Source organism: Acartia tonsa, chromosome 7 (assembly GCF_053477335.1).
Source record: "Acartia tonsa isolate MP-2025a chromosome 7, ASM5347733v1, whole genome shotgun sequence".
In the NCBI taxonomy this organism is placed as follows: Eukaryota; Metazoa; Arthropoda; class Copepoda; order Calanoida; family Acartiidae; genus Acartia; species Acartia tonsa.
In genome coordinates, this window is record NC_137266.1 from 6,844,237 (window position 1) to 6,858,461 (window position 14,225).

Here is a 14,225-nt window from a genome sequence, read left to right on the forward strand (position 1 = left end):
TTGAACTTTTCAGCCTATATGTTGCAACAAAAAAAAAGTTAATTGAATCTCATTGTTGTCACAGATTTAGGATCAGGCATTTTTAACCTACATGTACCTATCAGTACAGCCACATTTTTAGAGATATCGAAAACCACCTTAAGTAAATGTTATGTGCATTTTTCCAGAGAATATGGACTTATAATTATTTTTTTCATGCTCCTTCTGGTTGATTCCCAAAACTGGAAAACGCAGTTTTTTCTGAAACACATTGTATATTTATCATCCAGTGTCTTATCCCTCGTGTAAACATTTTAAAATTATTTAGAAGAAGAACAAATATATCAAAAATATTTTATTATATAAAGTAAAGGATTTTTGGTCTGAAGCTTAAAATTTGATACTAACTAATTTCTTCCTTTTAGTGAGGCTTCATATAGGTCCCGGGATGGTTTTAGGCTATTTTAATTTTATATTTAAGCAGCCATGAGAGCAGCCACTAGTACACCATAGAGTAACTTCACCAATAATGAAATGACAATCATATTTCAAAATATATATATTTCCATATTAGAGAGAAATACAATTAATATATTAGAGCATCGTGTGTTTATAATATAGAATAATATACAATATATATAATAGATTTAATTATAATGTAAAAATTTTCAGCACGCTTCACATCCTTTATGTCTCTTTCTCTGGCTTGATGTACAGCTGACGGGTCAGGTCCTAAAAAATATATACCTATTTAAATAGTTGTCTATCTTTTTTATTTTTCTGCTTTTATGCCATTTCTATCTATTTTGAAGAAATCTTAATAGACAATTTTTATATATCAAACTATCATTCCGTAAGGCTAATCTTCTAAAATTGTTGTAACTAATGGTAACCGTTCCTTTTTAGGGTGTTTTAAGTATGTCTATTTATTCACTCATGTATCTTTCACTAATCCAAACTTTCCAAAACTGTGATAATTTTAATTACTTTATCTCTTTACAAAATTTTCTAAGGTTGCCAAAAAAATATTTATTACTAACTAAAAGCTATCTGTCCAATGAAACAAATAGAAACACAAATACTGCATAGTGTCTTTAGTTTACTTATTCATCCTTTTTTTTCCTCCATCTATCTACCCATTTAACTAACTTATTTTCTGAAGTCGCTTTACTCGAAGTTACTTTAATGACAAAGAAATAACAATAACTAAATGAAAGAGAATGTATCTATCAATCTATCTGACTATCTATGCAAATATCTAAAGCTACCTTAAATAATTTAAATATACCTGGCAAACGGAACTAATAGTAACACTTCCACTGCAGGGTGTCTTTAGAGTGGTGCCCTCGTTCAGTTTTATGCTAAACAAACAAATATATTAAACTTAATCTAGGTTGTATGTCCCTTTGGTCTTTTGTAACTAGGCCTATTGCAGAATTAGGTTTAGGTCTTTCCAGGACTGGATCTTTTGTAAGATTGGCCTTTTGTAATTAGGCCTTTTGTAGGATTAGGTCTTTTGTATGATTAGGTTTATGTCATAAGATCTTTTGTAGCAACGTCATTTAAAGCTTTACATATCAACAATAATCTTAAACGATCTTACCTCAAATCTGGGGAAAATTTGTTGTTTCTCAGCAGAGGGTTGTTCGAGTTGAAAATGCTCTTGGGAACAGTTTTTGGAGTACCCTAAGCACAATCAGAATAGATTAGGGTATTTAGAAACAGTTTTTGGAGTACCCTAAAAACAAGCAGAATAGATTAGGGTCGTTCATGATTTATAAGAAGGTTTGAATCTTGTTATATCAAATGTTGTCCATTAGTTTTCCTATACCTTATGGAATAAAATCATTATTAAACAAAGCAATAATTTACAGTTAAAATTTATAGATAAATATATTGAAATATATGTAAACATAAAACACTCCTAAAATGTTGTTTATGTGGTTTAAAAGTCAGACCAACGACCGCTAAAAATCTTATAGAGTAACTTTGCTACTAACAACAAGAATAAAACAAACCAAAGGAGTGTTATCAGCTGAGGAGGAACAACTTTCTTGTTCAGAGTCGGAGGACTTTACTCTTGTCAGGGAGGGAGAACAGCAGGACTGGTCCTCATCCTAGCATAATAGATAGATAGATAGATAGATAGATAGATAGATAGATAGATAGATAGATAGATAGATAGATAGATAGATAGATAGATAGATAGATAGATAGATAGATAGATAGATAGATAGATAGATAGATAGATAGATAGATAGATAGATAGATAGATAGATAGATAGATAGATAGATAGATAGATAGATAGATAGATAGATAGATAGATAGATAGATAGATAGATAGATAGATAGATAGATAGATAGATAGATAGATAGATAGATAGATAGATAGATAGATAGATAGATAGATAGATAGATAGATAGATAGATAGATAGATAGATAGATAGATAGATAGATAGATAGATAGATAGATAGATAGATAGATAGATAGATAGATAGATAGATAGATAGATAGATAGATAGATAGATAAAAATCCACTTTTTTTGTTTGTAAAGTTGTGTTGGCAAACAATTTTAACACATTTCCGACGAATAAAAAATAAATCATCACAGATTCACTTTACTTAAATTACTTTAAATCTAAAAGACAATCCTCCCAGATGGATAAGGACACTTAAGGGAAAGAGGAGAGGTAACTATGTCGACCCTCCACTTTTAATTTTTAGTTTTAAAAAGAAAAGTACACAAAAAATGTGTTGTGGGTTATTTTTATCTAAAGAAGATACCCTTCCCTAAAATAGTTATAAACAGTTAAGGATAATCAAACATATACAGTGGCTACTACATATATGTACACCTTTTCATCAACTTATTTTTTTAGTGGTATGTAAAAGCATTTTCTCGTATTCATTCGAATCCGGTGGATAGGAACCGGTTCTCATCCATACGAAAAAACTATGTCTAGCATCGTATTATATCCAGCTTTCTACGAATATAGAAATGTACAATTATGAGATTAAAACTCGGAAAGCCGTTTATAATACGATGCGAGAAATAACTATTAAAACTTTATTACTCTGAAATTACCAAAAAAATGAAATACAAGAAAAAAGAGCTATTTAAATCTTTATCTTTTGAACCTACTTAGGGATAAAGCATTTATAGTATGTCATAGAACTTTTTTCCTATATATATATTCATAAGCAGAAAAAAAGTCAACAGGTAAAACGTGTTTTCAAGGAATCATTTACTTTTGACAACAAGAAAGGGTAATTTGAGAAAATACTTTGTATTTTTAGAGCGAAGCTATTCTTAACTTTTGGAAGGGGTGTAGCCGTAAGGGTTGTCAACATATGAAATTGAAAATAAAAAGGGCTACTTTAACAAAAAAAAAAAATATAAGTGCAGTACAGACCTGCCATCTTTCATTATAGAGTAGCTTTGCTTTAACAGTTATGGATCCTTATCTTATATTCTGTAGCTTTAAATAATAAGCAATAACACTTATGTACTGTTTTAGTTACTAACATATTTTGGTAACCTTTCAAACCTAATAACTATTAAACAAGAGGATAGCTAGTTTAACCTCAAGTTCAAAACAGGTTGCAGAAATGAAACAAATGTTTCACCTTGAGGAGATGATAGAATTGAGACACATAAGTGACGATGGAAAATTTGTCGGGTTCCTCGTATTCAGCCATGTCCTGAAAATTATAGACATTTAAAATACGATAAATATATTTTACATATACTAGCTGCTACGCCCCCTAGAGGCCTCTAGGGGCACTTGAGGAGGGGTAATCTATCTATCTATCTGTCTGTCTGTCTGTATATCAAACTGTCTATCTTTTTACCTGTGGGTCCAAAAGTGCAGGTATGCCAAGTTCTTCCTCAGCTATGGTGTAAGCTAGCTGGTTGTTCTCTCTATCTTTCTATCTGACTGTCTATCTATCTATCTATGTATATATTTCTACCTGTGGGTCCAGAAGTGCAGGTATGCCAAGTTCTTCCTCAGCTATGGTGTAGGCTAGCTGGTTGTTCTCTCTATTTATCTATCTATATATGTACCTGTGGGTCTAGAAGTGCAGGTATTCCAAGTTCTTCTTCAGCTATGGTGTAGGCTATCTGGTTGTTTTATCTATCTATCTATCTGTCTGTTTGTTTGTCTGTCTGTCTGTCTGTCTATTTATCTAACTATATATCTACCTGTGGGTCCAGAAGTGTAGCTATGCCAAGTTCTTCTTCAGCTATGGTGTAGGCTAGCTGGTTGTTCTCTCTATCTATCTATTCTATCTCTCTGTCTGTCTATTTATCTATCTATCTATATATATATATCTACCTGTGGGTCCAGAAGTGCAGGTATGCCAAGTTCTTCCTCAGCTATGGTGTAGGCCAGCTGGTTGTTCTGTCTATCTATCTATCTATCTATCTGTCTGTCTATTCATCTATCTATCTATCTATCTATCTATCTATCAATCTATCTATCCATCCATCTATCTATCTATCTACCTGTGGGTCCAGAAGTGCAGGTATGCCGAGTTCTTCCTCAGCTATGGTGTAGGCTAGCTGGTTGTTCTCAACAATATTCTCCGGCTTCAGGCTATCAAAATCTAGATATATAGGAAATTAGAAGAACGACAGGGAAAAAGATAAAGAAAGAGAGAGAAACATAAAGAGAGAGGGAGAGAGAGAGAGATATAGAAAGAAAAAAAGAAAAAGAGAGAGATAGAAAGAGAGAAAAATCAGAGAGAAAGAGATACATTGTGAGAGAAAAAGATGTGAGTAAGGAAGAGAGTGAGAGAGAGAGAAAGAGATAAAGAGAAGGACAGAGATACAGAGTTAGAGAAAGAGAGACAGAGAGAGTAAGAGAGAGAATAAAAGAGGTAGAGAGAAAGGGAAAAAGAAGGGAGAAATAAAGAGAGACAGAAACGGATTAATCCTGCTTTGAAATTTTAGGTTTTAATCATAATTTATTCTAAATAATTTTAGTCATGTTTTATTTTCTATTTTCTAGATTATATGTCTGTGTCTTCTTTTGATTGGTTGGTTCATTTAGTTAAGTTTTGAGGCGTTTCAACTACTAATTGTAATCTACAGAAGGTGTAATTTTGTACATCAACTTATCGGTCATTGTCTTATCCATCTAGATTCCTGGTGATAACATGAAAAAAGGCAAATATTTAGATTGTAAAACCTAAAGTTTATTTTTCTCACATTGAAAAAATTAGTTTTAGAAGAGTTCTTATAATTTAGCTTATATGAATTTAATAAGAATGTTATAGATAATTATAAATTTTTTGATCATTTACTTTTTCAACAACAGAATATATACATCAAATTGTTGAGAAAAGTGTATGTAAAATGTCTTTAAGTTCAATATTTATAAACATACTGTATAATATTGATTTTTTCTAGTAAAATAAACCTTATTTTTTTGGCTTGATAACTTGACATTCAAGAAAAACAAACTAAAGTGGCAGAGTTACCTTTTAAACACTGCGAGTAAAAAGCACTAGGAAAGATTTCCTTGTAAGAAATATAAAATCATCATATTCACAATTTACCATGAAAAGAATTACAGAACAAAAACCATTAGTTAAATGGAAAAACGTCAAGTATTTTAGGAAATTCTTTAAGGCCAGGAAAATTTACGATAAACTTATGTATTGTACACCCCCAATTATGATACACAATATTACCCTTTCTTTCGATTAAAATAATTGGAAAGTTTGAACACTGATAGTTTGTTCCAGCCAATCAAGATTTAAGTACCCAAATTTTAAAACAATACAAATTACAAATGATAGCTGCAACAATAATAACATATTAGGGCGCATCTACTACAAAGTATAAAGAAGTAAATCATTGTTTAAGTTAATCTTGAATTAATTAGATAGCACACTTATTAAATTTAACCAACCAAAGAATTTTTTATCCAATCTTAACCAGACAAATGGCATCTAGCTAAAAAAGATGCGTAGATTTCATTTCTGGCAACCAGAAAATCCGCAGAAATCGAATTAACGAGATCCAAAAAAGTTTCATTAAAAAAAACCTTACACCAAAAAGAACAAACAATAAATATAATGACGACTTAGTTTCTTTTTCCTGTTTAATACGAATTTCTTAAACTAATTTTCAGGCATGCATGTATTTTATAATATTCTTTTCTGAGAAACATAAAAAGGATTTTTAACATGAACAAAAAGCTACTTTTAGTTCTAATGAAAGATACTCTTTTTTTCTTGTAATAAATTACTTTTGTACATTAAAAAAACCCGCATTGTCTCTATTTTATATTTAAACATGCATGTCGTAATGATTAAAAAATCCAGCCATTTGATATACCTAGAAAGAAAAAAAAGAATATTTTCTCCCTGTGGGCAAAAGAAATTTTTAATTATAAGGGTGAAAAAAAGGTTTTTGAAAAATATAGTGAATTATTAAAAAGTGAGGTGACATAGTAATATAAAGATAATCGGGTGTAGTCTTTTTCGTAACATTGCACCTTATAGGGCGATTCTTTGTATTTAAAACAGTAGCTTATCTCCTATTTCTAGCCCTTGCGGGGGGGCTCTAACCCTGCAGAGCCAATTACCTAACCCTGTGGGGAAATCACCTAACCAAATATAACCTAACCTAACCTAAAATAACCTATAAAAAGCCATTTTAAAAATGCGACGAATCACCCCTTATGGGGCCATGTTACGAAAGGGACGATTCCCAAATAATTAAATATGTTCTTTTTGTGGGACAGTCATTCATTTAGTAGCGAAGCATTGTTATGAAAATTAAATGCCTTTAATTTTTTTCAGCAGCTTATTTGTAATGGCTCCAATACTGTATACTATGTCTGTATGTTTATTAGCTCTCTCCAATTCTTCTTCTTGGTATTAAATCTTGTTAGATAAACTTTTTTTCTGTACTGAGAATTTTTAATTTTTGATTACTTTGTTTCCAAGTGACATAAAACAGGCCTTTAATTACTGATTAAAACTGTGTCTTATTTATGCATAATTTTTTTCACTTTGGGACACCCTAAAAAGGTTAAAAATGAAAATACTTTGTTTTGTCAGGTATGTCCAAGGGTGTGTTTATTGTTTACCCCCCTCCCCACATACACACACCCAAAACGCATTTGGGGATGTCACAGGCACCATGTATATTTAAGAAGAAAAAAATGTTATTTTACTCATCCCCCCCCCCCCCCCAACCAAAAAATTTACCAACAACCATTTTGGTGGAAGTATTTACCCTCCCTTCCCCAAATAAAATAGGATTTTAAAGAATTTCGTCTTTTTATCTCCCCCACCCAAATAAAAAAGCTTTGATGTCCATGATCATGGCTCTGAATACAATATAGTTCCACCTGATAAAAACAAGATTTCTATTATAAAATTTACATTAAAATAAACATTGTATAAAAAAGATAAAATAAGAAAATGACAGCTGTTTTAAATTTTTTAGTAAAAAAGGACCTACAAACAAAGGTTATTAAATAAAAGGGCGAAGGAAGCGAAAATTGACTTTTACTCACTTATAGTCGGAAATTCATTATCAAACAGAGGGCATGCACAAAAATTTTAAGCCTTTTAGCTCTAATAGGAAGTGAAATAATAGGGGGGGGGGGCATTGAACGCCCCCCCCCCTCCCCCTGGCCGATAAAGGTGCGGCAAGAGGCCCAACTGTTAAGGGTTAAGCTTTGGAAGGGGTCCGACTGTTTAGGTTAAAATAATTTCAATTTATTTATCTCTAGGGGCTCTGTTTTCTGAAGGGTTAAGAAGGGAACGTAAAATAGCTTAAACCCATACCGGGACCAATGTAAAGTTTCCCTAAAATGGAGAACTCAATCAGTTTAGCAGTATCAAACCTTAAGATACTGACAAAATATCTTACTAAGCTTATATAATAGGATAGGCCCAACAAGTGTTATTTATAATTTTAAATTTTATCAGTCTAATAATAAAAGCGGAAAGAGTTTATAAAGACGACACAAAAACATTTATAAAAATTACTTATTTTTTTCTTTTTTTAGATTCTTTAATGATTTTAACGTTTTTATTATGTAAATGAATAAAGTTTTATTCAAACTTAAAGGACATAATCTTTTTCTTTGAAATTTATATGTCTAAACAGTAAAAATATGAAGTTCTTTATTACGAAATCTCAAATCATTAGATTTTAATTAAGTTTATTTATAAAAATAAAGAATAAATTTGGCAAAAAATATAGCTACAAAAAGGATTACTGCTTTATAAAACTACCTTGATTGTAGAATTGCATTGATTTTGTTTAATAACTGTAAAAAATGAGTTTTTATGTGATGCGTTGCTTATAATCAAACCTAAAAGTGCATTTTATTCAATGATAGAGTGAAAAAAACATATACCTAATTTTATAGTTTTTTTTCTCTCTCTTTTTATTCATTTATATAATATGTATATTACGAATAAAAAGTATTTATTTCTTTAAATATTCATACTTTGCTAAAATGCCCTGGTAACTTTTTGCAATATATTCGCTCTAAAAAGGATTCAGTATCTGACTTTTGCATTTAAAATGATAGATTTTATACCAATTATTATGTTTACTGCAGAAAAAAATTATTTTTGTGTTTATATGCAATTTTCTATAATAAAATGTGATAAATGCCTTTTTTCACACATAGGGCGAAAAAACTAACACTGAAAATAAAATGTATGTCTTGAACATGTCCTGAACTCATAGATAAAAACTTTCATAAGAACATTTATTTCAAAATATGTCATTTAAGGCATGAAATTAATTTTGCAAATTAACTTTGCAAATGTTTGCAAATAACTTTTGAAAATGGTTTCTGCGGATTTTCTAATTTACATAGGTGTTTTCTGCACATTTTCCCCTTTCCAAAAATACCTTCCTCGTTAAGATTGGCTTCAAGAAAGTATTTACTTTCCAAAAATGATATGTGATAGTTTACAACTAGCAATTTCCTTTTTATAATTAATACACCTAAGAACCCCCCCCCCCTCCCTCCACCCTCATATATCTTTTTAGTAGCGAAGCTACTCTATAATTCACTTTGTCCGTCCGTCCGTCAGTCAGTCCGTAACGCTATGGGGGAAATGAGATTTACTCAGCTCCTATAAAAGATAGAATGCTGAAATTTTTTGACAACATTCCTATCATTAAGGAGCACAATTGACTATAATACATCATTGGCGTTCGGGCCGATTTTCAGCAGGTTTTAGGCTATTTTTATATTTTTCACATTTTTCTCCATATCTTCAGTGTTTATGGTCCGATTTTCAAAATTTTTTTCAGTTATAGATATCAAAATTAAATTTCCCGTCTTTTAAAGAAAACAACCATGACGGCCAGACTGCCTTTTTAGCAGGTTTTAGGCTGTTTTTAGTAGCGAAGCTACTCTATAATTCACTTTGTCCGTCAGTCAGTCAGTCCGTCAGTCAGTCAGTCCGTAACGCTATGGGGGAAATGGGATTTACTCAGCTCCTATAAAAGATAGAATGCTGAAATTTTTTGACAACATTCCCATCATTAAGGAGCACAATTGACTATGAAACATCATTGGCGTTCGGACCGATTTTTAGCAGGTTTTAGGCTATTTTTATATTTTTCACATTTTTCTCCATATCTTCAATGTTTATGGTCCGATTTTCAAAATTTTTTCAGTTACAGATATCAAAATTAAATTTCCCGTCGTTTAAAGGAACAACCATGAAGGCCAGACTGCCTTTTCAGCAGGTTTTAGGCTATTTTTATATTTTTCACATTTTTCTCCATATCTTCAGTGTTTATGGTCTGATTTTCAAAATTTTTTCAGTTATAGATATCAAAATTAAATTTCCCGTCTTTTAAAGATAACAACCATGAAGGCCAGACTGCCTTTTTAGCAGGTTTTAGGCTGTTTTTTTTATATATTTAACATTTTTCTCCATATCTTCAGTGTTTATAGTCCGATTTTCAAAATTTTTCAGTTATAGATATCAAAATTAAATTTCCCGTCTTTTAAACAAAATAACCATGACGGCCAGACTGCCTTTTTAGCAGGTTTTAGGCTATTTTGATATATTTAACACTTTTTTCCATATCTTCAGTGTATATGGTCCAATTTTCCAAATTTTTTAAGTTAAGGATTTAAAAATTAAATTTTTAGTCGTTTTAATAAAACAACCATGACGGCCAGACTGCCTTTTATCAGGTTTTTGGCTATTTTTATATGTTTTACATATTTCCCCATATCTTTGTTTATTTTGATGCAATTTTCAAACTTTTATGGGATATCTGTATCAAAATAATTTTTCCCATTGTTATGAGCATCTTTAATTAATATAATTTACTTTGACCATCGTCATCATGCAAAATAAAACAAGGTTTCATGTTTATTTTATCCAATAAATCTATTCTTGATTTTAGTAAAAACCTTTTAAATCTACCTGTACGTATTCCCATCGACGATTTTTTGTGCTTCGCTACTTATGGATGTTGTCATCCTTGTTTTTATATATTTAACATTTTTCTCCATATCTTCAGTGTTTATAGTCCGATTTTCAAAATTTTTCAGTTATAGATATCAAAATTAAATTTCCCGTCTTTTAAACAAAATAACCATGACGGCCAGACTGCCTTTTTAACAGGTTTTAGGCTATTTTTATATATTTAACACTTTTTTCCATATCTTCAGTGTATATGGTCCGATTTTCCAAATTTTTTAAGTTAAGGATTTAAAAATTAAATTTTTAGTCGTTTTAATAAAACAACCATGACGGCCAGACTGCCTTTTATCAGGTTTTTGGCTATTTTTATATGTTTTACATATTTCCCCATATCTTTGTTTATTTTGATGCAATTTTCAAACTTTTATGGGATATCTGTATCAAAATAATTTTTCCCATTGTTATGACCATCTTTAATTAATTTACTTTGACCATCGTCTTCATGCAAAATAAAACAAGGTTTCATGTTTATTTTATCCAATGAATCTATTCTTGATTTTAGTAAAAACCTTTTAAATCTACCTGTACGTATTCCCATCGACGATTTTTTGTGCTTCGCTACTTAAGGATGTTGTCATCCTTGTTACATAATTAATACCCCAATCTCACATACCACTTTTTATTCCACTTTTTCCTATCCCATTTCCCTAAACTGTTTAAATTATTTGTTTTTTAGTAGCGAGGCTTCTCTAGAGCTGGTGTATGTCTGTTTTATCCGGTTAAAAATAAGCTTGAATTTAATATTTTGCCATTCATAAAACATATCTAGTTAAAAAAGTAGATGCCCCAAGATTAGGGAGGGAGTGGACATTGGACTGTAAATTTTATTGGTACCCAAAGTTTTATAAATACGTTTGCTCTTTCATTGCCTGAAAAACTTTGGGTACTTTTATTAGAAATGATTTAGTTGGTTCATAAAGGCATTTTTAAACTTGTAATTTTAATATAAATTTATCGTGCATTCTCTTAATACATATGGTCCCTAAACAGTTCTTATTTCATAATTTTAGCCACTTTTCATGATACCAGCGGCTGAGCCCTTAGTATCAAGGGGCTCTGTATATAAAGGGATAAGCATAAAACTATTCCATATTATATTATTATAGGTTTTACACTGCCGAGTTACTTTTGGACAATGTTGTTATTGTATAAATTTATTTAACCCCTCTTTTTTATATAAACTTCGTTGGCAAAATTTTCTTTAACCTTTTGACATTTCTCAAAAACTTTACTTTTTGTAGGAAATTATTATGAAACAAGCATAATTATATCTTTAGTGCAAAAACATGAAAATGTTATAAAACAAGATTAGACTTTTTTTTATATTAATGTTTAATTGTTTAAATAGAACTCTTCAATAATACATAAACTCAAAAGCGTAATTTAAGCTAAAAATAGAAATTTGAATAGCAATTTTGAAGCTCAGATATTTACATGTTTAGTTAAAATGATATAAAAAACAGAATTGAAGACGGTCTTATATAAAACTAACAGAATGTCTTTATTTTCTTTGTCTGCCCATGTGCAGCGAAGTATCTCGATAAACGTTGGACCAATTAATGGTAAAATATTTCTAAAGAATCAGATTGTGATCAAAGGATGTCACGTTGAATGTTTGGCGATAATACACAAACCGACTGGCTGATTTATGAAGCATAGAGTAGCTTTACTGTTAAAAAGTCGGGTATAGTCCCTTTCGTGGCAACGCACCTTAAGGGGCGATTCAATCACCTAACCCAATATAACCTAACCTAAAATAACCTATATAAAGCCATTTTAAGAATACAACGAATCGCCCCTCAAGGGGCGTTGCCACGAAAAGGACTATTCATCAAAAGTCTTACCAATTAAATTAGGTCTAAAGTGATGAATGATAGCACAGAATCCTGAAAATGAAAAAAACTGTTAAAATCTTTAGTAAATTTTAAATATGTATTACTTATTATATCTCTAATTATAGAGATGCTTCGCTTAAATTATTGTCCTATGAATCAGATCAATAGGATAATTATATCATGCAAAGAGAATGTTTGAAAAGGACGTACAGACTTTCTATTAACAATTAATGAGTTGTTACGATTTATAAATCGTAGCTAACTCTTACAGGAATCATTCGGTTGCGTTCTTGGCGGTAAATAAGAATAATATGTAAAGTTCAAATTCTCGATATCGTTTTTTTACAGTGCACAATTACAATTAAGATAACAAAGTTTATTATTAAAAAATAAAATATCATTGGAATTTAAAATATAATTTGAAGGTCAATTAAAGAAAAAAAACACAGAAAAAGAGTTCAGAGCAATAAATAGAAAAAAATGGATCTATGTAATAGTTATTTATCGCATCTTATTATAGTCAGCTTTTTTAAAGATTAAAACCAGTTTTGTTACCCCGGGCCATCGGCATTAATTTTATGATTTTCATTTAAATATTTGCAGAAAATTGTCTGTGATAGGATGCTAAAATGATTTTCTTGTATGGATGTGAACTGGTTCTAATCTAGCGGATATAAATCGGTTTCGAAGCCATACTGGGTAAAAATGTAACAATGTGAATTTGAAAGACAAAATCTTTTTTGTCTTTTTTCATCTATGTGTTAATTTACCCTGATTACGACCTGGCATTTTTGAAGTTATCATAATCTATAATAATTAAAAATAATTATACAAATAGGTGGAAAAATAATTACTGTCTTGGGCTCGTTGGCGATATTACCCACAAGAATAGATTTTTAGAATGGATTACTTTTCATAATTTTTCTCTCTTTTTATTGGTCTTGGTTGAAAGGGGATATACTAGGAATCTAAAGGGATAAGACAATGACCGGTAATTTAATGAACATTCCCAATAATGATACAAAATATTACCCCTTTTGTAGATCACAATTAGAGGTTGACTCGTTTGGAAAATTAACTTGATTAACCAATCAATCAAAATTCAATAAAGTCATCAAAATTAGTAAGCCAACGAATAAGAAAATATTATTATAAAATTAAAGGACTAGTGTAATAAACAGCCCAATATCCCCTCCCTCCCTGGAATATATGAACCCTTAGTTTTCTGATAAAAGCTTTTAGGGACTAGTACGAAGCTTCCTTGCCAAGTGAAACTATTTTGGAGATCTTTGGTAACAGACATACACTTAAGAAGTATAAACAAAGGTACAAAAAAGGAAAACATACCAAATTACTTTAAGGTATTCATCTATTTATAAAACTCTATTTTCCAAAAAGTCGCTCGCTTGGCGCATTTACGGTACTTTTATACCCACGATCTTTAGCTAAAAAGCCGAGATTTGTCAAAATGTCAAACAGCAAGAGATAGGGAAATGTACTCTGAAAATTAATTGTTAAGAAATTATAATAAATGGGGAAGAATTTATTCATATAAAAAAAAACTCTTTTACTTAAATTAGTCTAAAGATTCGTCTGTGATTCAATTGAAAATAATTCTGTGGCTTCTAAAAGAGTCCAGGGTTCTAAAGGGATAAGACAATGGGCGATAAATTAATTTACATTTTAATGGCAGTACTGTGCTAACTTTTAATTTCTATGCCCATCTATTTAATAGCACAGGCTAATAAACCAATTTTATCAATTTAAATGTGACTAAAATTTGCTACAGTTTATTTTAGTCAAAAATTATAGCAAGACTTGTTGTTTTGGAGTATTCATTCAAAACCCTAAAGTAGTTGGAAGTATGTTTGTCCTATAAGACCTCAGAAACCTTAAATTGTATAGTTTCTTGT

The 14,225-nt window shown here is 30.6% G+C and overlaps 1 protein-coding gene across 1 annotated transcript in view; it reads right to left on the reverse strand.

The window, feature by feature from the left end:
* Window positions 1-523: 523 nt before the first annotated feature.
* Window positions 524-14,225, reverse strand: part of LOC145324751 (MICAL-like protein 1) — a 59,007-nt gene continuing 45,305 nt past the window's right edge. Inside the window, exons 3-9 of the mRNA XM_080167359.1 lie at window positions 12,322-12,363; window positions 4,491-4,591; window positions 3,611-3,685; window positions 1,998-2,096; window positions 1,583-1,665; window positions 1,268-1,340; window positions 524-711 (exon numbers count right to left, since the gene is read on the reverse strand). Of these exons, the coding sequence (XP_080023485.1) occupies window positions 667-711; window positions 1,268-1,340; window positions 1,583-1,665; window positions 1,998-2,096; window positions 3,611-3,685; window positions 4,491-4,591; window positions 12,322-12,363 (518 nt within the window). The 3' untranslated portion in view covers window positions 524-666. The remainder of the gene's footprint in view (window positions 712-1,267; window positions 1,341-1,582; window positions 1,666-1,997; window positions 2,097-3,610; window positions 3,686-4,490; window positions 4,592-12,321; window positions 12,364-14,225) is intronic.